Source organism: Abrus precatorius, unplaced genomic scaffold (genome assembly GCF_003935025.1).
Source record: "Abrus precatorius isolate BTA unplaced genomic scaffold, Abrus_2018 Scaffold5, whole genome shotgun sequence".
NCBI lineage: Eukaryota > Viridiplantae > Streptophyta > Magnoliopsida > Fabales > Fabaceae > Abrus > Abrus precatorius.
In genome coordinates this window covers 15732362-15756037 of record NW_020874395.1, presented here as the reverse complement: position 1 = coordinate 15756037, position 23676 = coordinate 15732362, and the positions used below count along the sequence as shown (strand labels likewise).

The window sequence follows — 23676 nt, the reverse complement described above, 5'->3', positions numbered from 1 at the left end:
CCTTATCTTCTTCTATGATTGTTGTGATAAGCACCAAATAAGTTTATGGAGAAAGGAGGGAGTGTGGTTGGGTATGTAGAGGGGGCACAACAGTTATTTATATGAAGCACTAAACATATGCATATCTCACTTAGGTGTTTGCATAATGTTTGCTGCAATTAGGGTGGTAGAGTGGTTGTTAGCTGCGGAAGATCATGTGGTAGGTGACTGAAATAGGTGGAAAGATATCAATCTCAAAACAGTTTAATTTGTTAGTAATTGGCACCTTCTAATACAAAGAACTCACCTTTTCTCCTTTGCATTTCCCACTTTGAATGCCACTTCAGGGCCAGAATTTGTGGGCAATGCAAAGAATGGTGTTAAACAGAATCAAGAGTGGATGGAAATAATGGACCTCAGTAACTGTGTGTCCATTCTTTTATACTAAATTACCAATTATTTTTTACTGTTGCACATACAGTTTTTAATAAATTTATTATTTATTAAATAGTCTTATACACATTGGTGGTGTTTGGAAACATAAACTTGTAATTTATTTAAGAGTTCATAGTTTGTTTTTTTTTTTTTTTAAATAAGCTAATAGAAACATTTGTCAACTTCAAAATATAAGCCCTCTAAAGAAACCTCATAATAAAAAGAATATTTTAATTTTAAAAAGCTTATTATTAAAGTAGCATTCAATTTATAACTATTAATAATTTGATCTAGTTTATACTTTTATCCATTTAAATAAATTATACATAAATATAAATCATGAATCTCTCTCTCTCTTCATTCTGGTCTTTTAATATATTTTAACTAATTTTGTTAAATAGCTCTAATTTATTTAACTATTTGTAAAATTATAAAATTTCAGCTATAAGTTATAAGTTTTCACTTAACTTTTCATCTATAAGCTTTCAATTACTTTTACCAAGCAAAGTCATTATCTTATTATTTTATTGTAATAATATTAATTACATCATCTATAAAGCCTAATATTAAAGGAATATAAAGAATTTCTTATTATTTATTATTTTAAAGAAATTAAAGTAAATATTTACCATTGAAATATATTAAAAGTTTCTTATTCTTAAAATAAAGAGTCACAATTTTTATATGAAAATAAATTCAAAATATTAGAATAAAAACTATTTAAAATTCATTTCATATTAAATATTTTCTAGATCTAGTTGTATAAATTATGTCCATTTTTAAGATCTACGGATTTATTTATTTTTTCTTACTTAAGGAATTTTTTTATATTGTTTCCCCTCCATTTTATAGTATCATTTAATAATTATATTATTGTCTTGACTTTTTTAGTAAAATAATAAAGTTGAAAAACTAATTATAAAAATAAATAAATTAAATATTTCCCCTAAAGTCATGGCCAATAAAAATAGATGTGACATGTCAAAGTAAAACACGTGTCATATTCTAGTGGATTATTTTTATTTTATTGAATATATAAATTAGAGATTGACAAGATAAAAAATAGACTTATTCTTATGTGTGTTGCTTTTAATGTTGAAGTTTTAATTTAAAATTTTATTTTTAATTTTTCCTTTATTTTGACCAAAATTAAATATTTACTTTTTATATTAATTTTAATTTTTCTTTCATATTAATCAAAATTAAAATTTAAAATTTATTTCTTAAAATTTTAAACTCTAGTCAAATGAGAGGAAATAAAAACTTTAATCTCAAATTCAAATTTCAATCCATGAAAAAAAAAAATTAAAAGTTGAGCTCCAATTAAAATAAACTTTTATAAGAGAAAATATATTTTTTAAATTTAAATTTCAACAATCAGAAATAACAGTTCAAACTGTGTTACGTGTTAATTTATAATACGTAAATAACAAAAAAACACATTATAGAACATTTTATGCTAGTGAGTCAATAGCAATGTGAATGATGTCACTTTTTAGCATGTGGTGTTTGTTTTTAAATTTAAAATTTTGGAATAATATAATTTAGATAAATAGTTTAAAATAGCATATTTCTAATAAAAGAAAGTCTATTGGCTTGTCCATTATGTTTTATCGTTTATTATATTTTAATAATTTATTTTTATTTCTTATTTGATTAAGAGATCTTATTTAATTGTGATCCAACAATGGACCACATAATTTACCATAAAAGATACTTTTTATTGTCATTAAAAAAGAGAAATATATTATACAAATGTTAAGATGTCATTTTTAACTAGTTTTAAATTACATAAAGTTTCTTTCACTAACCTAATAAATTAATAATTATACCAACCATTTAGCCGGTGCTATGTTTTCAATAGCTGATGATGCTACCTAACGAGATTAATTATTCTTTTTTAAAAACAAATTAAATGACTAATCAATATATAATCACAACAACCAGTGAACTTTTACTCTACCATCCTCATATCCTTTTAAGATTTTGAATCATTATTGATGAGATGTTAGGTGTAATAAAAGTTATATCCTTCACCTTGTAACCTATTTTTTAAGGATAGTTAATTTTCTTTAAATTCTGAATAAAAGTTGAAATATGTAGCTAAGATAGGTTTTGTGTATAAGAAGAACCAATCCTGTGATTTTCTCATTTCAAGTACTCAACTTACTGAAATTTTTATAATTTAATCTTCATATTTATTTTCCATTTTCCATGTAATCTTATGTTAGCCTCTTGTTAATTGGGTTCATTAGGTGTTATGCTTCATTTCCTTTCTAGTCTTTGCTAAATATCAACTTTTTCCTATTTGATCTTTTTAAATATTACAAATTTCTTATTTCATTTTTCATTTTTTTTTAGCGACATAGGCATTTAATGAATAAAACAAATGAAATCCTAATAAAACAACTACCATAAGAGAAAAAAAAATTGAAGACTCGAGCATTTTGGGTTTATAGGTAAAGCCTTGAGGAATTCTCCAGAACACCCAACATCGCAGAGTGGGCCACCCATTCTCTTGAGCTTTGTGGACTGTGTGGGCTATTATTGGGCCTGCACCATGCCCAGTGCAGAGTCCTTGTTCTGAATTCTTAATACACTCCACCAAAAAAATAAAAATATAAAAAATTCTTAATTCAGAATGCATTCTGCAAACACGCAGTGGTGCACATGCTGTGCTTCTAAATAGAATGGATTTATCTGTGCTCCATTATTGGTTTTTACTTCAGGACTCTCTTTATTTTTTTTATATATGTTGTCCTTATTATCATGTTGACTAATTATTATCTTAAATATTAAAAAATGCGTAAAAATCTTTTATATTATCTAATATTATGACGTCAGCATGCACTTATTAAGGTACGAGTGACATTCTTGGTCAATTAGTGTGTAGCAGTAGTTAATAATGCTATTAACACCCGTTAACTTGTTTCACCTTAGAATTAGAACAGAAACACCCTGTTGGCGGCTCTACGTGTTTCATGGTTTGCAGGTGACATGGCTTGCGTTCTTATTTCATTAATTTAACAAAATTGTTATTTGTTTACATCCAATTACCCTCCAAAACATGTGTTTAATGTTACTTTGAGCTCTGAAGCTTCGACAAAGCTATATAATTGAGATACCTAATAATTGTGGAACGTTAAACAAAAGAACAAGATTTTAAACGTAATATTATTATTGACACTGTTAATGTTGTTCTTGAATAATAGGTAGCATTTTACTTTAATAATTTACATTAAAAGTGATCACTAATTCACTTTGAATGTGATTCTTTTATTGGATACTGGTAGAAGGCCTTCTGTTTTTGCCAAATGAAATAATAGGAAACATGTCAATGCATTTAATGCATGATAAGATTGCGTAACGGCACATCTAACTTTGTATTTTGTGGGGTTTTTTTTATTAAAAAGACAAAATTATGAGCCATAATTATATTCAGTAAATAAGATAACATATAGATAAGTATTATTGATTATTGATTTGAAATTTATTATATTTATAAAATATTTAAATTTAAATGAAAGGCATAAATTATTATTTACCTGTTTCTTTTAAAAGAATTAGTTTTACATTTTTTTATAATTCAGTTTCTCCAACTTTTTTTTTGTTTTATCTCTAATATATTTTTAAAATTTAGCACATTTTGATCCTTGGGATAAATGGTGGTATGGTTATGTATGAAATTGTCATACATTATTAGTTTTTTGTGAAGTAAGTGAGAAAAATCAAAATTAAAACTCGAAAAAGTATAAGGAGTAAAATTAAAAATTACAAAAATTTAAATAAAAATTCTCATAAAAATATAAAGATAAAAACATATTTAAACTAATTATTTTTAATGCTCGTTTCCAGCGTTCTCATTTTGTTTCGAGTTTCTTATATATTACACAAATATTATTAAATTAAAATTTTACATAATTATTATGGAATTTAATAAATAAATATATAAATATATTTTAATAGGATAATATTTCTAAAAAAAATATTTATTGCGGGTTTGGGGAGGACATTTTGCATCGCCAATATTTAAAAAATGATATATTGAATTTGAATACATTTATTCGTAATTCACAAGTCAAAATCCAAAACACACGTATTTTGTCTTTTTCTTTGAACGGGGGTTGGGGAGAACGGTAGGAGATACGCAAGGATTCAATAAACCAAACTCGTCCCATTTTTTATTTTTAAATAAATAAAAGATAACTTATTATTTACATTTTTTTATTTCTGAGAAAATATCAAATTTCTTAATATATATAGTGAAAAAAAGAAGAAGAAGTTACTTTTCAACAATTTTTACGTTAAATATTTTTTTACATATTAACTCACTTCTGGGATAAAGTTCATTTCATTCTTTATTAATTATTTGTCATTTTTATCAAAATTTTAAATTATTAATTATAAAAATAAGATTAAAAAAAACTTAAACGCTCGCATATATTTATCATAATATGATAGTAATTTCTTAGTTTATATTTGTTTAATCATTTATGGTATCGTAATTATCTTTAGCTTAAATTTACTCTAAATTTTTAAATTGTTATATAATTAAATGGAGTCCTCACATAAATTTTCTTTCTCATAAAATTATTGTCCACATCTTTAGTGAATTTAAGATAGAAAATAATTTAAAAGGTTCAAATTTTAAAAATTGATGAAAATTGAAATACCGTGTAAGATGATGCTAAATTTTCAAAATGGGAAAATTAAAATGTTAATAATTTTGAATGAAATAAATGTATATTCATCGATGTCGAGGAAAGCATGCACTATAATGACTTAATCAATTGAGTTTATAAAAAAATTAAGAAAAAATGACAATTAATGTTTTAAAAATAATTTTAAAAAGTCGAAATACAAACTTATGATTGAAATCACTTTGTATTTTCATGGAATAATTACGATGACGTGTTTATTATATTACCCATCTTAAATAGAGAATTGGGAATGATTATATTATAAATATGAATATTTAATATAGTTATTTTATTCCAAATGCAAAGAAAATTTACTGTTTTGATATTCATTTAGATATTCCTATTACTAAATATTGTTTGTTTAGGTGTTATATACAAGTATTAGAGTAAATTGCATGTTGCAGATGATATCCACGTTTTACTAAAATAAGTTGTGTACGGATCCACTTTTGTGGTGCTGAGGCAGCTCTCCACATAAATATTTTCATATTATATACAATAAAATATTAACCTTAATTTTTAAGAAAATAATAATAATTTTATTTTTTATAAATGTTTATCACACTTTTATAATTTTAATAAAATAAATATATTTTTAATTTTTAGATGCTTATTTATTAATTAAACTTTAATACTATGCTTCGATCTAACGGAAAATGAGTAGAATATAGTGAAGAAAATAAAATAATAAAAAATTTTATTTATTTGAAAAAAATGAGAAGACAATATAAAACAGGTAATTTATATTAAAAATATATTTTTATATATAATTAAAATTTTATTGTAACAAATAATTAAACATTTTAATATACTCTTTTTTCTTGATTGTGAATTTTTTTATTTTATATTTTTTAAAAATTATTTTGATAAAATATAAAACATTCTCGTCACTTTTTTTACACAAAGTCTCACCATTTTGTGTGAGAAAAATTTTTAGTGAGTTCCAAAAAAATGTATATAAAACAAAACATTTAAACAGATTAAAAAAAATACACTTTTTTATGTACATAATATTTTTACTGAAACCAATAAAGAATAACATTAACCTTACACATATCATATGAATAAAAGTATATCCATAAAATATTACCCACATCTATATTTTTTATTTTTTCATTTATCTACTAAATATAAACCAACTTAATTTAAAATAAGTATTTAATTAGCTTTAAAAAAATTTAATCCTAAAAAATTTAAGTATACATGCATCTCAAAAAATAACCTCCAACCGAAGGAGATAGTTTTGTATTTACAAATAATTTTTATTTTTATTTTCTAAACCAAAAGACCTTACATTTATCCCTTTACTATCATTTCCTTCAACTTTGTTTTGACAAAGTTTAAATTCTCTTATTACAAATTTTTCTCTCAATTTTTATATTTTATATATTTAATATTGTGTATGGTGCACCTCTCTTTACAACTTTTTTAATGTCCTAATAGTATAGTATTTTTTTTTTCTTCTGGTTTTATTCGACTAATTTTGAGTCTTCTAAGTTTTAAAAAATATAAAGAAATTACAATTTTTTATAATATTAAAAAATATAAAGATGTTCAAAATTTTCAAAAGCTAAAAACTCTTAAAACAACAATTATGAATTATGATATGTATTTATAGTTTTAACAGTAATACGTTATATTTTTAATACTACCACCGATTTATGTGTATCCTTAGCTTTAAATTTCTAGATCTATTATTGCCTTAGGTGACTAGAAGTTACCTAATTCTGGTATATGAAAAAAGTACCATTAATTAGTTATAAATACATTCTTATACTCGTTGAATTTTAAAACTGTACCTTTCCAATGAGATTAATTATATTTTTTAATTCTCTTAAACAGTGAAATTTAATTGCTAATTAATTTTTTTTATCTTCTCTTTTATTCTTTTCACTCTTGACTCTATACAAAATTTTAGAAACTTACATAAATTTAAGAGTAAATCATTATAAGTTTTGACAACTTAAAAAATAAAAAAATAAAAACTCAAGCTAGTTGGCATTTGACTCTCGTTTCATGTAAAAAAAAAAGTTTAAAAATAAACAAATTTAATTTATAAATGTGAGGATCAACTTTTAGAGTTGAATGAGAGAGCGTTTTTTTTCCATGAATTAGAGTAGTTTCCATAAATCTCCACATGTGAAATGATTTATTGTTGGATTGAATTGAAAATTTGACAATAATTTTTCAATGTTTGAATCTTCATTTTAAATGGCTCTATCATCAAAACAAGTTTTGTGATGTGACTAATATTGTTTACACAATATTTTTATTTTAAGAGTGTTTTCATTTTCTTAATTTTTAATTTTGTAAGTTTTGTTATTTAGTTTTATTGACCGGTTACAAATGTGCTTTTTTCCTCTTAAGTTTAGAGTGTTTTTCATATTAAATAATTTGGTATTTAACTTTTATTTTATTATTTTTAATTATTATAACAATAATTTTTTTTCACTTCTGGTAAATTTGTGCAAGATAAGATTTTAATTTTATTATATTATTTATTAGTACATTTGTGTTCGTGAATATCAACCACTCACATAAATTTTGTTATTTTATCTCTTTTTCATTTTTTATTTTAATTTAACTAATAAAACAAAATCAACTACAATTCGTCACTTATTCTTGTGATGTCTTTCTTACCAAGAGGTCCTACTGATTGTAAATACATGCATTGCAACAAATTACAACTCTTTTTATATGAATATGATATTTTGAGAGAAATTACAAAAATATGATAAATTTTTAAAAATAATTAATGATGATTTTTTAATTTTTTTCGAGAATCGCCGTTTATTTTTTTTATATTTTAAAAATTGTCATGGAGGAGTTTTAATTTTTTATAATTTTTAATATTTATTTGAAACTGTAAATTTTAGTACTTTATATTTTTTGTCGTTATGTTTCTGAATCTACGGTCCTGTATTAAAATTTACCATCAACAATTATTGAATTTTATATTTTTGTAATTTTTTAAAAAGCATCATATTTTGATATATTATTTTTAAAACCCGTAATTAAAATAATCAACCACAAATTAGACCTTAAATTCCAAAACAAGTTAACCATGCAAAGATAAAGGTTAAGTAGAGATGTAAAACTTTCAAAATTTATCAATACAGTTTATTAAGCTTTTTCTTTATGTTACTCGTAAATTACAACATATTAAAATCAATCACTAGACTATTTATAAATCAAGTATATTTATCTTGATCTTTAATTTAATAACTCAAGTTATCATACTTTGCAGGAGTAAAATGAAAGTGAAGAGGAAGAAAAATGGAACCTTCAAAAAGTGCTGTACACATCAATTAAAGAAGTCAAATCAATAATGCAATCTAAAGACAAGTATAAAATTTTAAAACTATAATTTTGTAGAATAATTTAAACAAAATTAAAATTTACCCTTTGGATGAGAAATTAGTGAAATGGTCCAATATTTATCCAATGAGAATTACTACAATTAATCGTATTTTTTTAACCATTTTAAGATTCTAAAAATGTAATCCATATATATTGTTAATTATTATTTTTAGGTGTTAATTAATTTTTTCTCTTCAATCTAACAGAAAAATCGATTTTGATTTTTCTTTCCAGTAAGAAAATATTAGCATGTTTTACTTTTGGGATCGCTGCTAAACATTTCTTTGACTTTAATGATGACAAAGTACATTATTTCCACGCTAATTGATTATAAACCCTTTTCAACAGTTATTGGTAGGCGGTTAGTTGATTATTTCTATTTACCTTTCCAGTTTTTAGGAAGAAAATCTTAATTCATACTTCTTTCGAATTTTCTATTTATTTGTTTTTGTAATATTTTTATTTAAAATTTCAAGAAACTATTGAATATTACTATTTGAACTATATATATATTTTTACCAAATTTTTAAATATTTATTTATACACTTATTGTAAATTAAATAAATTAAATAATAAAAGATATTTTAAAATTGAAATAATTTTATAATAAATGCTAACAACATTCTTAATGTATTTATTACATATATTAAATACTGCATTTTTATTAGACATTTTTAATGTACACTTGAAATAATCATTAGGATAACTCAAATTTCATTAACACGAGAAAGAAAGATAATAAATAAATAAATTTGCACCTTAATTTTTAAAATGATTTTTAATAATATAATGAATGATAATTTTTTTATTCTATCAAATCCACGTTAAAAATCACAAAATATCAATAGACTTTAGATACAATCAACCTCACCTTAACTATATTCATGCATGAAATGTTGGATTCTCTCTAACTAGTTGCAATATTTAGAAGGACGGTGAAAGGGATATGGGATAAATAAATTCTGTACATAAATGATGCATTTAGATAAGGAATTGAATCAAGCACTAGTTTAATAGATTTCTATTATGTGAAAGTTAATTTATAAATTATATAAAAATGAGAAGACTAAGATTAGACGTGTTACAAATAGTTATTGTTGGAACATTTATGCCTTCCCTATAGTAGATGGGAAAGGACATAATATTAAGACATGTAACTCTGCTTTTTTACACCCAAGAAATCAAATGTGGTAGATTTTACTACAATTTCCTAGTCTCACTATCTTAACTCTACTCATGCTTGATGAACCCTAAATAAATGGAACCTTCACTAACAAACAAAGGTGTGAAAAAGAGAGTAAATTTCCTGCAATCAACAATTCAAAAGGGCATATGCAAAGGTGCTGAGAGAGGGAAAATACCATACTTTAAATAGAGGACGATCCTCCTTCAGTAACATTAGTGCCATTAAAAAGGATCAAGCAGTAACAATGGCTTGCATTGAAGGATCATTGGTGAAAAATAAAGCTACCATGTTATCCTCGAAGAAATAACTTAATCTTTTATTCGTCCCTGACAAAAAATTGAATTTGTTAATATCTTTTGACTCACATTAGGTCAATGAATACAATGTGAGGGTTAATTAACCAAATAACTAGGGTACCGAATGTCAGGCTACAAATTTGAGGAATTAAATGTAATATTTAAAAACTAATAATAAACAATTAAAGTTAAAATTTTATTTCAATAATTTATACAATAAAAATTAACACATATTATCAAGATAAAATTATAATTTTAATTAAGAAATAATACTAAAATACTTATAAAATTGTACTTACATTTAATTTGTCAAATTAGAGAGAGTCAAGGGAAAAAAGTGATTTGGGTCCAGAAATAAATTGTCTATTATTCATTATTTTGAAAGGGGCACAGAGACTAATGTGTCGTGTTTGGCACAACGTGCCATGTTTCTGTGACTCTGTCCACTGGTTGCTCTTGTCTCTATATAAAAAAGTTCCTCTTCCAATTTCTTCAAATCAAAACAGTTTACTTCAACAAGTTGCCTTGTGATCTTGTCTCTGCAAAAACATGACTGGTCTCTCCAATGGCCACGCTTCTTCCTTCTTCAAGATGCCCCCAATCAAATTCACCAAGCTCTTCATCAATGGAGAATTTGTTGATTCCCTTTCAGGTTCATAATTACTCTACCTCTTTAATTTCCTTTTCTTTCTCTTCTTATAACTTTCTATATATACTTTTCTCTTATTCATCCTTCTTCTCTAATCTCCTTTCTCTTATCTTTCGACCCCATATCATTTTTCACGTCAAAACACAATTATAAAATATTATATCTCATTAGATGATATTAACTACATAAATATTATTAGTTTGATCAAAAATTACTTTTTTAAAAAATAATTAAGAATACGCCATAGAAAATATTAAACGATAATTCCAAGGTAGATGAGGATAACAGCTTGGGTGTATATATATAGGTTAGGTTGATTCATTGGTTGGTGTAAAGCGGGTGAATAGATAAGAGTTCCCCAGCAGCCGTTATTCTCAACCCATATTAATAAATTTAAAATTTTATTTTTTATATATACATTTACAATAGCCGTTATATTTACATCTATCTCTTTTACTTTATTTATCACATCACATAATTTTTCTATCTATTTTTTTTATGTCACCTCTTATCATGCTTATTGATCTTTGCAGTATTCATAATAAAGTAAACTTTAGCTTTATGTAATTTATATTTTAATTAACTGTAAAGGGTGAAAAATGATTGCAGAAAGCTAAACACGAAATATTAAAGTGCTTTATTTAAAAATAAATAAATTTGGAAAACATTTTTGTGCTATTGTGTTTAATTTTTTTTTATAAAATTGGGAAAAAAAAAAAAACAGGAAGGGAGTTCGAAACAATAGATCCGAGAACCGAAGAAGTGATTGCGACAATAGCAGAGGGAGCAAAAGAAGACATTGATGCTGCTGTGAAGGCGGCACGTGTCGCTTTCGACCATGGTCCATGGCCTCGCATGCCCGGCGCTGTACGTTGTCATTTCTCCTTTTCTTCTCTTTAGAATATTATTTGTCGCTATTTCGTAGTAAATGTTAATTATTGTTTTTAATGATCAAAAGTTCATTATTTTAAAAACAAAATAATTAATATTTTTCATAAAATTTAATTTAATTTTTAATGAACTATTACGTCTGTCTATTTCTTGATAATCTTCATAAACTTTTTAGATGCTGCCTCTGTTTCATTTGACTTTCTCTCTCTCCAGATGAGTTCCCGGAAGTTTCAGTCACTAATAAATTTTTAAAAAATCAATATCTTAATATTAATTTAAAGGTTAAAAGTATTGTTCATAAGTTTTTATGTTTTTAATTTAATTTCTAAAATTAAATTTAAGCATTTAAAAATAATAAATTTTATTATGAAATATTATTATATTATAGATATTAAAAATGTTATCTAATAAGTTAAATACACATTAGTTAGAATTTAATAAACTTTTAATTTTTGATACATTTTAATAAATTTTTATTTAATTTGCTAACTAATGTACGATACCCTTCATTAATTATGCGTTTTGACTTTTTCCTCCCACTTGTCGTTAGAGGGAGCCTCGTAGCAATGGTAGCAGAATGCACGGCCATTGATGTGGTTGACACATAGTTTGCATTTATTAGAAATTAATTTAACAAAACTTTCAAGAAAAAACAAACCATATGTTGATACGATTGACGCATAATTGGATTTGAAGTAAATTGAATAACAACAAGTCGTTAGTCAAATCGTAGAAATGCTTGATTATTTATTAGTAATTATTTTATTTGATTGGTTTATTCTGAGGATTTTTTTAATCTTTTGGATTAATCGTTCAAATGAATAATATTAAGTTGATAAAATTATGCCAGCATAAGTTAAAATTGTATAAATAACATTTAAATTATTATGTAATTTAATGAAGTCAGTAGCATATTTTATGTATTAGAAATAGATTTTTCTGGATACATTGTACTAGGAAATATGAACTTTGTCCATACTAATGACGTATGAGAGCATTGGACCACTCAAGTCAACATGGTGACAACGTATAAAATGATTCAAATAATTTTATAATTATAATTAACTACTATAGCTTTTATTTATTTGAGCTTTCGTTTGCATATGTTTAATTTTAATGTTTATATCTTTATCCTTGAACATCCACTCTGATTTTCCTTTTCTGAACTTTAGTTAATACAATTTTATTTCTAGAAAACAAATAATCTTTGTTTTTATGAATGATTAGTTTTGTAATTTAACTTATTAAAGTGTTAATGTTTAATAATTCAAAACTTAGTGATAAAATAGAGATTTATATTTAAAAAATCAAAATTATGCAACCCGTGTTTTTTTTTTTCATTTATTAATTAATCTTAGCTGACGAAGAAATTGAAGAAACAATAGCGAGATCCTACATTCTTTTTATGTGATACTGATAGGGGGGAAATATACTTTCCATTTTAAAATATTTAAAATTCTTAAAAACCCCTTTATTACCACTTTTTTAATTTTAATTTAATTTATAAATCCTGTTGAAAATCACCTTATCAGAGCACAAGTGGAAGAGGGAGGGAATAGTAAAGCATTATTAAGCCATCTCTTACACGAATAATTTAAGTCGGATAAAGATTTTAATCGGTGGGAAAATAAAAAGTTCATTTTTAATATAATAAACATTTAAAATTTTAATAAAATATTATATTTGCAAATGCTTAAAATTGGAGTAAGATTAATATTATTTTTAAGAAAGGGATGTGGTTTGAGTACTTAGCATTAAGGATGACTGACTATTGAAAGTCAAAAAGAGCCTAATAGAACATATCGTGTATTTTGAGTTTGACTTATTTTATTATTTTTCTTTGGTCTTTGAGTTTGACTTCAAATATGAACAAAAACTCTAATGCTGGGCCGACGCTACGTTCCAAAGAAAGATCTTTTCAACTTTACTCAGTCCATTTCAAAATTCCACGCCAATGTTAATGATTTTGACAATCTCAATTTTTAATATTCATTTGAAATATATAAAAAAATTTAAAATAATTAGTATATTTCTGTATTTTCAGTGTAATAAATATTTTATTTTTTTAATAAAAAACGTTATGGTTTAAAATGTTCAAATTAAATTAAGAACTCAAAATAAACAAATATACATAACAAAAATAGATATCAAGTATAAACGCTTGAGTATACGTTAAAATAGCCGATTATTGAAAAAAAAAAAAGAGAATATTTTGTGCTTAATGTTTATATAGTATATTAAATTTGATATGGTACGAAAATCAGGAAAGAGCAAAAATTATGATGAAATGGGCAAACCTTATTGATGAGAACATAGAAGAAATAGCAGCATTAGATGCCATTGATGGAGGAAAGTTGTACAATTGGTGCAAGGCTGTTGACATTCCTGCGGCAGCAGATACCATACGTTACTATGCTGGTGCTGCTGATAAAATTCATGGAGAGGTCTTAAAACCCTCTAGAGAGTTGCATGCGTATACTTTAATGGAACCAATTGGTGTTGTGGGACACATTATTCCTTGGAATTTCCCAAGTACTATGTTTGTTGCCAAGGTTGGTCCTTCCTTGGCTGCTGGTTGCACTATGGTCCTCAAGCCTGCTGAACAAACACCTCTCTCAGCTTTGTTTTATGCTCATTTGGCTAAGCTGGTATGTTCCTTCAACAAATGCTTCATTTCATATTGATCTATTTGGAAGAACTTATCAACAGATTATGAAAATAGCTTATGGTTTCAATAAATATCTTAGTATAATTTATCAAAATAAATTATTTTTAATTTATTCTAATAAATTTGTTACATACACTATCGTTTTAAAAAACTTATTGCATATTTTAAATAAGTTTTGTATCCAAACACATTCATAAAATATAATTGGCATTTACAAGTTTATTACTACAGTTTAAGCTAATGGGTTTTCCATGCTTGTTTATCTTTTAAAGGCTGGAATTCCAGATGGAGTACTCAATGTGGTACCTGGATTTGGCCCAACTGCAGGTGCTGCAATAAGCTCACACATGGACATTGATAAGGTATTTTACTTGCATGTCAAACACTAAGAAGTAGCATGGTTTAAAATGAGACTAATAGAAATGGCTTGATTGTGCATGTGTATACAGGTCAGCTTTACTGGTTCGACAGAAGTAGGACGTGAAATAATGCGTGCTGCAGCTAGTAGCAATTTGAAACCAGTTTCACTTGAATTAGGAGGCAAATCACCCCTTTTAGTTTTTGATGATGCTGATGTAGATAAAGCTGCTGAGCTTGCTCTATTGGGTATCGTATTTAATAAGGTGAAATTTCTTTTAAGATATCTTATTCCTTTTATTAAAGCAATCCAAATTAATATATTTATTCTAACATGTATTTTTTCTCCTCCTGTCTTATTTCAGGGAGAAATATGTGTTGCTGGTTCCCGTGTGTTAGTTCAGGAAGGAATCTACGATGAATTTGAGAAGAAGTTGGTGGAGAAAGCAAAAGCTTGGGTGGTTGGGGATCCTTTTAATCCTAACTCTCAACAAGGGCCTCAGGTATGAACATAAAATAGCACAATTATGTCTACATTAGCTATAAAAACATAACATATTAAGATTTTGGATATGGGTCTGATTCAAAATTAAGGAGAAAGTAGTTTATTTATATAAAAAGGCGTAGTAGTTTAGAGTCATAACCCTGTTATATATTGTTTTACTAATTATCTAACGCGTTTTCTTTGTTTTCTAGCAAACCTCCAATCATTTTATTAAGCATTACTCTTGGCTGCATGCAGAACAGAAAATGAGAGTAGTGATTATAATCCTCTTCTGTTGGCTAATATCTTTTCCTGTTGTAGGTTGATAAAAAGCAATTTGAGAAGATACTTTCCTATGTTGAGCACGGAAAGAGAGAAGGTGCCACCCTTTTGACAGGAGGTAAAAGAGTGGGTCACAAGGGTTACTACATTGAGCCCACAATTTTCTCTAATGTGAAGGTGAATTTTAACCCCACAAAAGTATAAATAGGTTCCTTCAGAATAATTAGATAACTAATCATCATATTTTGTTTTCCTTTTTTATTCATAATAACCACTTCAGGAGGACATGCTTATAGTACAGGATGAAATATTTGGCCCTGTCATGGCACTAATGAAGTTTAAGTAAGTTCTAATCTTATTTATTTATTACTATTATTGTGGTTCTAGTAGTACCAAAAAAATGCATGAAAACTATATTGAAGGATAATAAATGAACAGGAATATTGAGGATGCAATTAAGAGTGCCAACAATACAAGATATGGCCTAGCAGCAGGCATTGTGACCAAGAGCTTGGATACAGCAAACACAGTGTCAAGGTCCATTCGTGCAGGCATTGTTTGGATCAATTGCTACTTTGCCTTTGGCAATGACATTCCTTATGGAGGGTACAAAATGAGTGGATTTGAAAGAGATTTTGGATTGGAAGCTCTACATAAGTATCTACAAGTTAAATCTGTTGTAACTCCTATTTACAATTCTCCCTGGCTTTGAAAATTTTCTGTGGGTTGTGTGTGTATGAACAATAATAGTGAGTGATATAGGTGCTTTTACATATATACTTCATTAAAGCAATAAAATTGGAGCATTTTATATTACATACAACCAATTCTTTGCATGCATGTGTTTCCGAATTTATCAAAGCCCATTATTGAAACTTGAAACTTCATGTTTCTATCTTCTTTTTTTTCTCTTGGTTTCTTCTCTTTATGGATGGACAGAAAATGCATACTCTTGAATAATTGAATTGTATCAAATATACTTAGAAGTTAAATTAACTGACTATATACTTAAAATGATAAGGGACTGAGAATTTTTTATATATATATAGAATGGAGCAAAAGTCCAGAAGCAAAAAAAACTAGGCACTAAGCCTAGATCACACAGTTTCTATAGAATCTAGCCTTAAGAAAGTTCATTTAATACTTAATTTTGTGTTATTAAAATAAAGTTCATTTAATTATTATTTTTTAACATAAATATTTTTATAAGAAAAATATTAAAAATTAATAAAGGATGTCTGTCCACTAATTTTTTCTTTTGTCCAAGACACTTGAAATTTGAAAGTTATATCAGTCTTGAGTCATTTGAGTCTATTTGAATGGATTTACCTAAGAAGCTAAGCTTTTTAGGATATCGATTCTTTTTCGGCTAATATTTGAAATCTCATTTAAAGAAATAAAGTTTTTTTTTTTATCTCTCGAACTAATAGGCATGAATAAATTCAAAATATTATTTTAAAAAATAAGGATAAAATATATTTTACAAAGAAAAAGATATTGATCATGCTAAAAAAAATCACTAATCTTAGTTTTAATAATAATAACATTTTATTAAAAAATATTTATTATATTTTTAAATACTTAAATTTAACTTTTAAAAAATGATCTTAACAGAACTCTATTAAAAATAAGAAAACACTTTCTGAAATCACTTTAATTAGTTTGAATTTGATCACTTGTTTTAAAAATTGGCCCTTTTCTGACTTGACATATAAACAAGTAGCCATACACATCAAGAGCCTATGCCTATTTATTTTCCATAACTTTTAAACATTGATTTAAATGTATCACTTAAATGAATTTGCTAACATGAAAGTATCTCTGTCGTGAGGAGTATAAAAGTTTTAACAAATTTTCTATCCTACGGAATATCATACAAAATAAGAAATTAATCAATAATAGTTTTATTTAAAATTATAATATTTAGTATTTAATTATATTAAATTTTTAATAAAAATTTAGTAATATATATATATGATTTTTTATTACGTGTAATGTTAAGAAAGTTAAAAAAGTTGTTATTTTAATTATACTTTTTTAGTTATATTTGTAATTTTTAACTTAAATAAAGATAAGTCATTATAAAATTATTGTTGTACGGATAACTATAGTTTCATTTTAAATACTTTTAATTTAAAATAAATATTTACATTTTTAAAAGATAATTGTCACTTTAAACAGGTTCATGTACTGATAAATGGATTTACTGATTAAATAGATTGCTCTACATACTTCGACTCAAATAATTGGATTCAGATCCTCTCATGTTCTGGCGGGAAAATGATGTTCAAATTTGCTTAAGTAAATTTTAAACTGTTTAGGCGAATTAAAAATGACTTAAGCGAATTATGCAAAAAAAAAAGGTAAATTATGTAAAAAATAATAGCATGTTATTAAAGGATAAAATTTTACAAAATTTATTATCGAAGTTAATTTTACTCATTCAGAAACATTTAACTGTGTCAGCAAAACATGAATAAAAACTCTATTTTATTCTATTTCATCAATAGTACACAATTGTTCACAATGAAATTTACTCAAAAAAAAATTCGTTAATACATAGACAAGTCAAAAACAAAAGAAACTGAAATATTCTATTCTATTCCATTCATATCAAATATCATCTAATAATAAATAGGAGATGATGAAGATAACAAAGAAACTGAGGCATTCTATTTCATTTCATTCATATCAAATATCATCCGAGAATAAATGAGAGAGGATGAGGAGCATTCATCCTCTCCCATTTATTCTCGGATGATATTTGATATGAATGGAATGAAATAGAATGTCTCAGCTTCTTTTATTTTTGACTTGTCTATGTATTAATGAATTTTTTTTTGGTAAATTTCATTGTAAACAATTGTGTCCCATTAATAAAATGGAGTTTTTATTTATATTTTGCTGCCATAGTTAAATATTTTTGGATGAGTAAAATTGACTTTGATAATAAATTTTATAAAATTTTATCCTTTGATAACATATTATTTTCTACATAATTTTTTTTTTTTTTGTATAATTTGCTTAAATTATTTTTAATTTACTTAAGTCGTTTAAAATTCGCTTAAGCGAATTTGAACATTAGAATAATGTTGCCGTCAAACATGAAAGAATTCAAATCTTAAATAATTAGCTCTAAACGAACTTTCTAATCTGACCTAACACTACTAAAGACTAATTTATATTATCATTTTATTAATTTTACTATTTCGTACAAAAAGTAAAAAATAAAATAAAATAATCACATGCTCACAGTATAGAAAATTAATAATAGTAAAAAAAGACTTAAAAAATGAGTATTCCAAGAAGGTCGGCGGGGTTGTTGTAAAAAGAAGTTTAAAACATTATATATACACCTATTTAATATTATTTTGTAATTCGATAACGAATAACTGCAATTTTTAAAATTATATATTTTTTAGAGTTATTGTGTAGGTTTGAGATGCAATTCAACTAACCTTTTTTATAATTTTTTTTCAAATAAATAATAATGTATTGATAGTTCATTAAAGTTAAATAAATTGTGAATTTAAATGCATGAAATGTAAAATTAAAAAGCATATATTAACTTATATGTTTGTTTATAAGTTTATTTTTTATTAAAAAAATTCTCTGTCACGTGTTAGACTCATCTATAACACGAAATGTTTTAAAAGATTCTTCTTTTTTGGATCTTTCGTTCTTTTATATATAATGAATTCCCCTATCTCATTTATCTCATATCCTCCCTCAATAGTTTCTTCAACTTGCTTTGTTCCCACTTCATTGTCCTACACCAACATGGCTGATCAGGACTTCAAAATGCCCACCATCAAGTTCACCAAGCTCTTCATCAATGGAGATTTTGTTGATTCTCTTTCAGGTTCTTAATCTTAAACTTAGTAAACACTTTTCTCTCTCTATTCTTTCCTTTTATATATGCCCTTCACTTCCACTTCTTTCTGGGTTATTCATTCATACCTCCCTCAATTATTTCCCTTTGTTTCCTCATAAGTAGAGCACTACCCCAAATTAATGAAACATCACACGTCACTTCTATACATAGTTGATGAGGAAAACCAAGTTCTAAAGGTTATAGCGGTAAGATGTGTAGTAAGTGGTGAATCGATTAGTACATCAATGTTTCGAAATATTAACATTTTGTTTTAACTAATTCTATTTGAATAATAAATAATTCAAATCGGCAATAATAAGACCAAAATTATCACTTGTTTGTTTACTATAAAGTTGTAGACCCACATTGGCATGCACCAAATTTTGTTCCCTCAGTGGATTGTATAAACGACGTCTTGTGTAAACGTTTCAACTTGAATTAAAATATGTGCTAGATTCATTTTTAGGCATTAGTTTATGTAACCCCGTTATTGACGGACATCTAATTATATAAGTTGAATGGCAAACCAAAAAGGTTTATATTCTCAATAATGCTACACAACTAATATTTTATTTTATTCATATTTATAGTAAAAAGAAAACCAAGATATCATGATTATTCATGACAAAGCCAACCACTAACATTATTTTAAGATAAATAAATTGATGATAAAAGATTCATGTTCTTGGTGCCTAAGCTTTTTCGTTTCTTTGTATAATAAAAAAATAGGACGAGAATTTGAGACAATAGACCCAAGAACGGGAGAGGTAATTGCAAGGGTGGCAGAAGGAAAAAAAGAAGACATTGATGTTGCTGTGAAAGCTTCTCGTGTGGCTTTTGACTATGGTCCATGGCCCCGCATGCCCGGCGCGGTATCTTATCATTTCTTTACCCTTTAATATTAACTTATTACCATAAATATTAAAAGTAAGAAAGCAGTATGATAGAACATTCTTGTAATTTTAAAATTAAAAATACTTCATAGTTTTATACAAAGTCATAAAACTATATGTATGACAGAAACTTTAAGGAAATTAAATAATTATTTGTATTTTTATTTAATTAAGTCTGTTTTAGAGTTTAAATACATGAAAATAGACAAATATGTATATTTTTATTTAATCACATAATTTTTTTATCTCAAATTTTCCCTTCATGAAACGAACTCAGGAAAGAATATTATAATACAAGAGAAGCCATTTTCATGAATTTAGAAACTTTGTTATTTTCTTAATAATATGGATTAGTAACTCTAATATCCTTATAGTATGCTTGTCTGTTTTAAAGTTTTTCAAATTACCTAACAAAAATGAGAAAAATAAATAAACAAAAGCTTCAATTTTTACTTGTCATTTTTCGTTGTCTTTTGCAACATATTAAACATAAAATGATGGGTCAATCAGGAAAGAGCAAGAATTATGATGAAATGGGCAGATCTAATTGATCAAAATGTAGAAGAATTAGCAGCACTAGATGCCATTGATGCTGGAAAGTTGTACCATCGGTGTAAGGCTCTTGAAATTCCTTCAGCAGCAAATACTATACGTTACTATGCTGGTGCTGCTGATAAAATTCATGGAGAGGTCTTAAAACCTCCTAGAGAGTTGCATGCATATACTTTACTAGAACCAATTGGTGTTGTGGGACATATCATTCCTTGGAATTTCCCTACTTCCATGTTTTTCACCAAGGTTAGTCCTGCATTGGCTGCTGGTTGCACTATGGTCCTCAAGCCTGCAGAACAAACACCTCTCTCAGCTTTGTTTTATGCTCATTTAGCTAAGCTGGTATGTTCTTTCAACAAATGTTTCATTTCATGAATAAAACATAATTGGCATTTACAAGTTAATTACTAGAGGGTAAGTTAATTGGTTTTCCTTGCTTTTATCTTTTGAAGGCTGGAATTCCAGATGGAGTACTCAATGTGGTTCCTGGATTTGGCCCAACTGCAGGTGCTGCAATAAGTTCACACATGGACATCGATATGGTAGTAACTTAATTACATACCAAACATTTGGAAGTATCATGGTTTAGTGTGTTAAACGGATGAGATATATAAACTTGAGTTTGAATGAACATTATTTTATATAAAAGTGAGTATAAAATTATGTAATTTATGTTTGAAACGTTTTTCTTTAAAAGTAAGTTCATAGTAAAATTCAATATAAAATTATAAATACTTTAACTCAACACAAAAGTTATAATATGTGCATGAAAAAGCATTGAAAACTTTGTAAATGTAGACTTAAAATTACAATTTTACTTAGTAACTTTGATGTAAACGTAAATGCATAAACACTTAAATATGAATCCAAATGTGTTGATTGAAAGTAAAATTATGAATCGGAGTAAACATGAATGCTTAGCATTAGCTCACACGTGAATTTGAAAGTAAAATTAATTTTGGTTAAGGGCAATTAAACATCATTTTTTTTGTAGAATCATTTTACATTGAAATGAACATAATTTTATGAAATTCAAAATATGGATCCAATTCCATTCATGGACTTGAAAGTTAGACTGATTGAAAGGGATTGATTGTGCATGTGTAGGTCAGCTTTACTGGTTCAACAGAAATAGGCCGTGAAATAATGCGTGCTGCAGCTAACAGTAATTTGAAACCAGTTTCACTTGAATTAGGAGGCAAGTCACCCATCGTAATTTTTGATGATGCTGATATAAATAAAGCCGTTGAGCTTGCTCTCTTAGGTGTTGTATTTAACAAGGTGAATATTCTTTCAAGAAACCCTGTTCTTTATACATATAACAGCTCATTTTGTACATTTTCTAATAGTTTTTTTTTCTCTTCTTGTGTGATTTTCAGGGAGAAATTTGTGTTGCGGGGTCTCGTGTATTTGTTCAGGAAAGAATCTATGATGAATTTGAGAAAAAGTTGGTGGAAAAGGCAAAAGCTTGGGTGGTTGGGGATCCTTTTGATCCTAAAGTTCAGCAAGGTCCTCAGGTGTGGATATAGTAGCACATCTCAATTATGTTTTTACTTGTTCTAAAACAGAGAAATGAGATAAGTTTACTAATTAAGATTTAAGACCCTTTTTTATTGTCTAACAATTTCCTAGTGTAGGTTGACAAAAAGCAATTTGAAAAAATTCTCTCTTATATTGAGCATGGAAAAAGAGAAGGAGCCACCCTTTTGACAGGGGGAAAAAGACTAGGCAACAAGGGATACTACATTGAGCCTACAATTTTCTCCAATGTTAAGGTGATTTCTAAATCCACAAAAGAGTCAAAGTGGGTTTCATTAGAACAATTAGATAATTAACTATCACATTGTCTTTTGCTTTTTATTCTTAACAACTTGTTTAGGAGGACATGCTTATCGCAAAGGATGAAATATTTGGTCCCGTGATGGCACTGATGAAATTTAAGTAAGTTAATATTTTTATTTCTTTAAGATGCGTTTGGATAATAATTTAATTAAACATTAATTTAATAAGTTTCAATTTCATAAGAAGTTCATGTTATAAATTTGATCAAGAAACTCATTGATGTTTAGTTTATTTAGTAAGTTATATAAAAAAATGGATCTAAATACTAGCAGTTGGAATTCATGGAGTTATTTCTAGAGTCACCATATAATAGCTCAACATTTTATTTTATTTTATTTATTTATCTTTATAAAATTTTTATAAGCTCTTTTAAATTCGTTATTTTAACTTTTGTGGTTATCAGAAATATGTGCATTTGTTGATGATAACTAAATTTAAGTATTATATATGAACAGAACCATGGAGGAAGCAATTAAAAGTGCCAACAACACGAGATATGGCTTAGCTGCAGGAATTGTGACAAAAAACATAGATACAGCAAATACTATGTCAAGGTCGATTCGTGCAGGCATTGTTTGGATCAACTGTTATCTTGCCTTTGGGAATGATATTCCTTATGGAGGTTATAAGATGAGTGGATTTGGAAGAGAATCAGGATCGGAGGCCCTCCACAAGTACTTACAAGTTAAATCTGTTGTAACACCCATTTACAATTCTCCTTGGCTTTGAATTATGTGTCCTGTGAGATCTGTGTGTGTTACAAATTGTGCTGAACAAGACACGAGTTTCAGCCAATATTCTTCATTTAAGCAATAAAATTGGGACATGCATGTTTGTTTTATCCAATCTATTATGTTTTATCTTTTCTCTCTATTTCGAATGGAATAGGTCGATGCATTCAATTAAATTTATTGTTATTTCACACATTATCTATCATATTTTTTTCCTTTTTCCTTTTTCTTCCTATTTTTCTTTTCCATATACCCAATCAAGTTCATATAAGAAGTGTCAAGATATCATCACCGGATAAGATAACACGGAGGCAGAGCATAGGTTCAGCCCCGAACTCGGCACATAGAAGCTTTTTAAACCGATCCCATTTGAACCAGTTCCAATAATACCTTAAAAGTTTTCTTATAAAAATCTGATTTAATGACAAAAATTCATTATGAAAGATTTAAATAGCCTACTAAATGATATTCTTTTGATTATATATTTTTTTAACTAA

The 23676-nt window shown here is 26.4% G+C and overlaps 2 protein-coding genes across 2 annotated transcripts; both read left to right on the top strand.

The window, feature by feature from the left end:
* The first annotated feature begins 10365 nt into the window (after positions 1-10365).
* Positions 10366-16106, top strand: LOC113867327 (aldehyde dehydrogenase family 2 member C4-like). Its single transcript, XM_027502583.1, has 9 exons — positions 10366-10608; positions 11330-11472; positions 13761-14144; positions 14437-14526; positions 14614-14787; positions 14887-15024; positions 15327-15464; positions 15568-15629; positions 15726-16106. Exons 1-9 carry the CDS (start codon positions 10506-10508, stop codon positions 15997-15999), a joined length of 1506 nt encoding a protein of 501 aa, XP_027358384.1. The 5' UTR covers positions 10366-10505; the 3' UTR covers positions 16000-16106.
* A 2874-nt stretch (positions 16107-18980) lies between these two features.
* LOC113866797 (aldehyde dehydrogenase family 2 member C4-like) lies at positions 18981-23177 on the top strand. The gene is made up of 9 exons (XM_027501595.1): positions 18981-19149; positions 19891-20033; positions 20565-20948; positions 21059-21148; positions 21714-21887; positions 21986-22123; positions 22244-22381; positions 22486-22547; positions 22904-23177. The coding sequence occupies exons 1-9, from the start codon at positions 18981-18983 to the stop codon at positions 23175-23177; spliced, it is 1572 nt and encodes a 523-aa protein (XP_027357396.1).
* The last annotated feature ends 499 nt before the right edge of the window (positions 23178-23676 follow it).

What these genes read in the sequence shown, in the direction of transcription:
- LOC113867327 (XM_027502583.1), top strand. Translation starts at nt 10,506, where the DNA reads ATGACTGGTCTCTCCAATGGCCACGCTTCTTCCTTCTTCAAGATGCCC. An exon ending in ATTTGTTGATTCCCTTTCAG is followed by an intron (nt 10,609 to 11,329) that starts GTTCATAATTAC and finishes AAAAAAAAACAG; the next exon opens with GAAGGGAGTTCGAAACAATA. An exon ending in GGCCTCGCATGCCCGGCGCT is followed by an intron (nt 11,473 to 13,760) that starts GTACGTTGTCAT and finishes TACGAAAATCAG; the next exon opens with GAAAGAGCAAAAATTATGAT.
- LOC113866797 (XM_027501595.1), top strand. Translation starts at nt 18,981, where the DNA reads ATGAATTCCCCTATCTCATTTATCTCATATCCTCCCTCAATAGTTTCT. An exon ending in ATGCTCATTTAGCTAAGCTG is followed by an intron (nt 20,949 to 21,058) that starts GTATGTTCTTTC and finishes TATCTTTTGAAG; the next exon opens with GCTGGAATTCCAGATGGAGT. An exon ending in TAGGTGTTGTATTTAACAAG is followed by an intron (nt 21,888 to 21,985) that starts GTGAATATTCTT and finishes TGTGATTTTCAG; the next exon opens with GGAGAAATTTGTGTTGCGGG.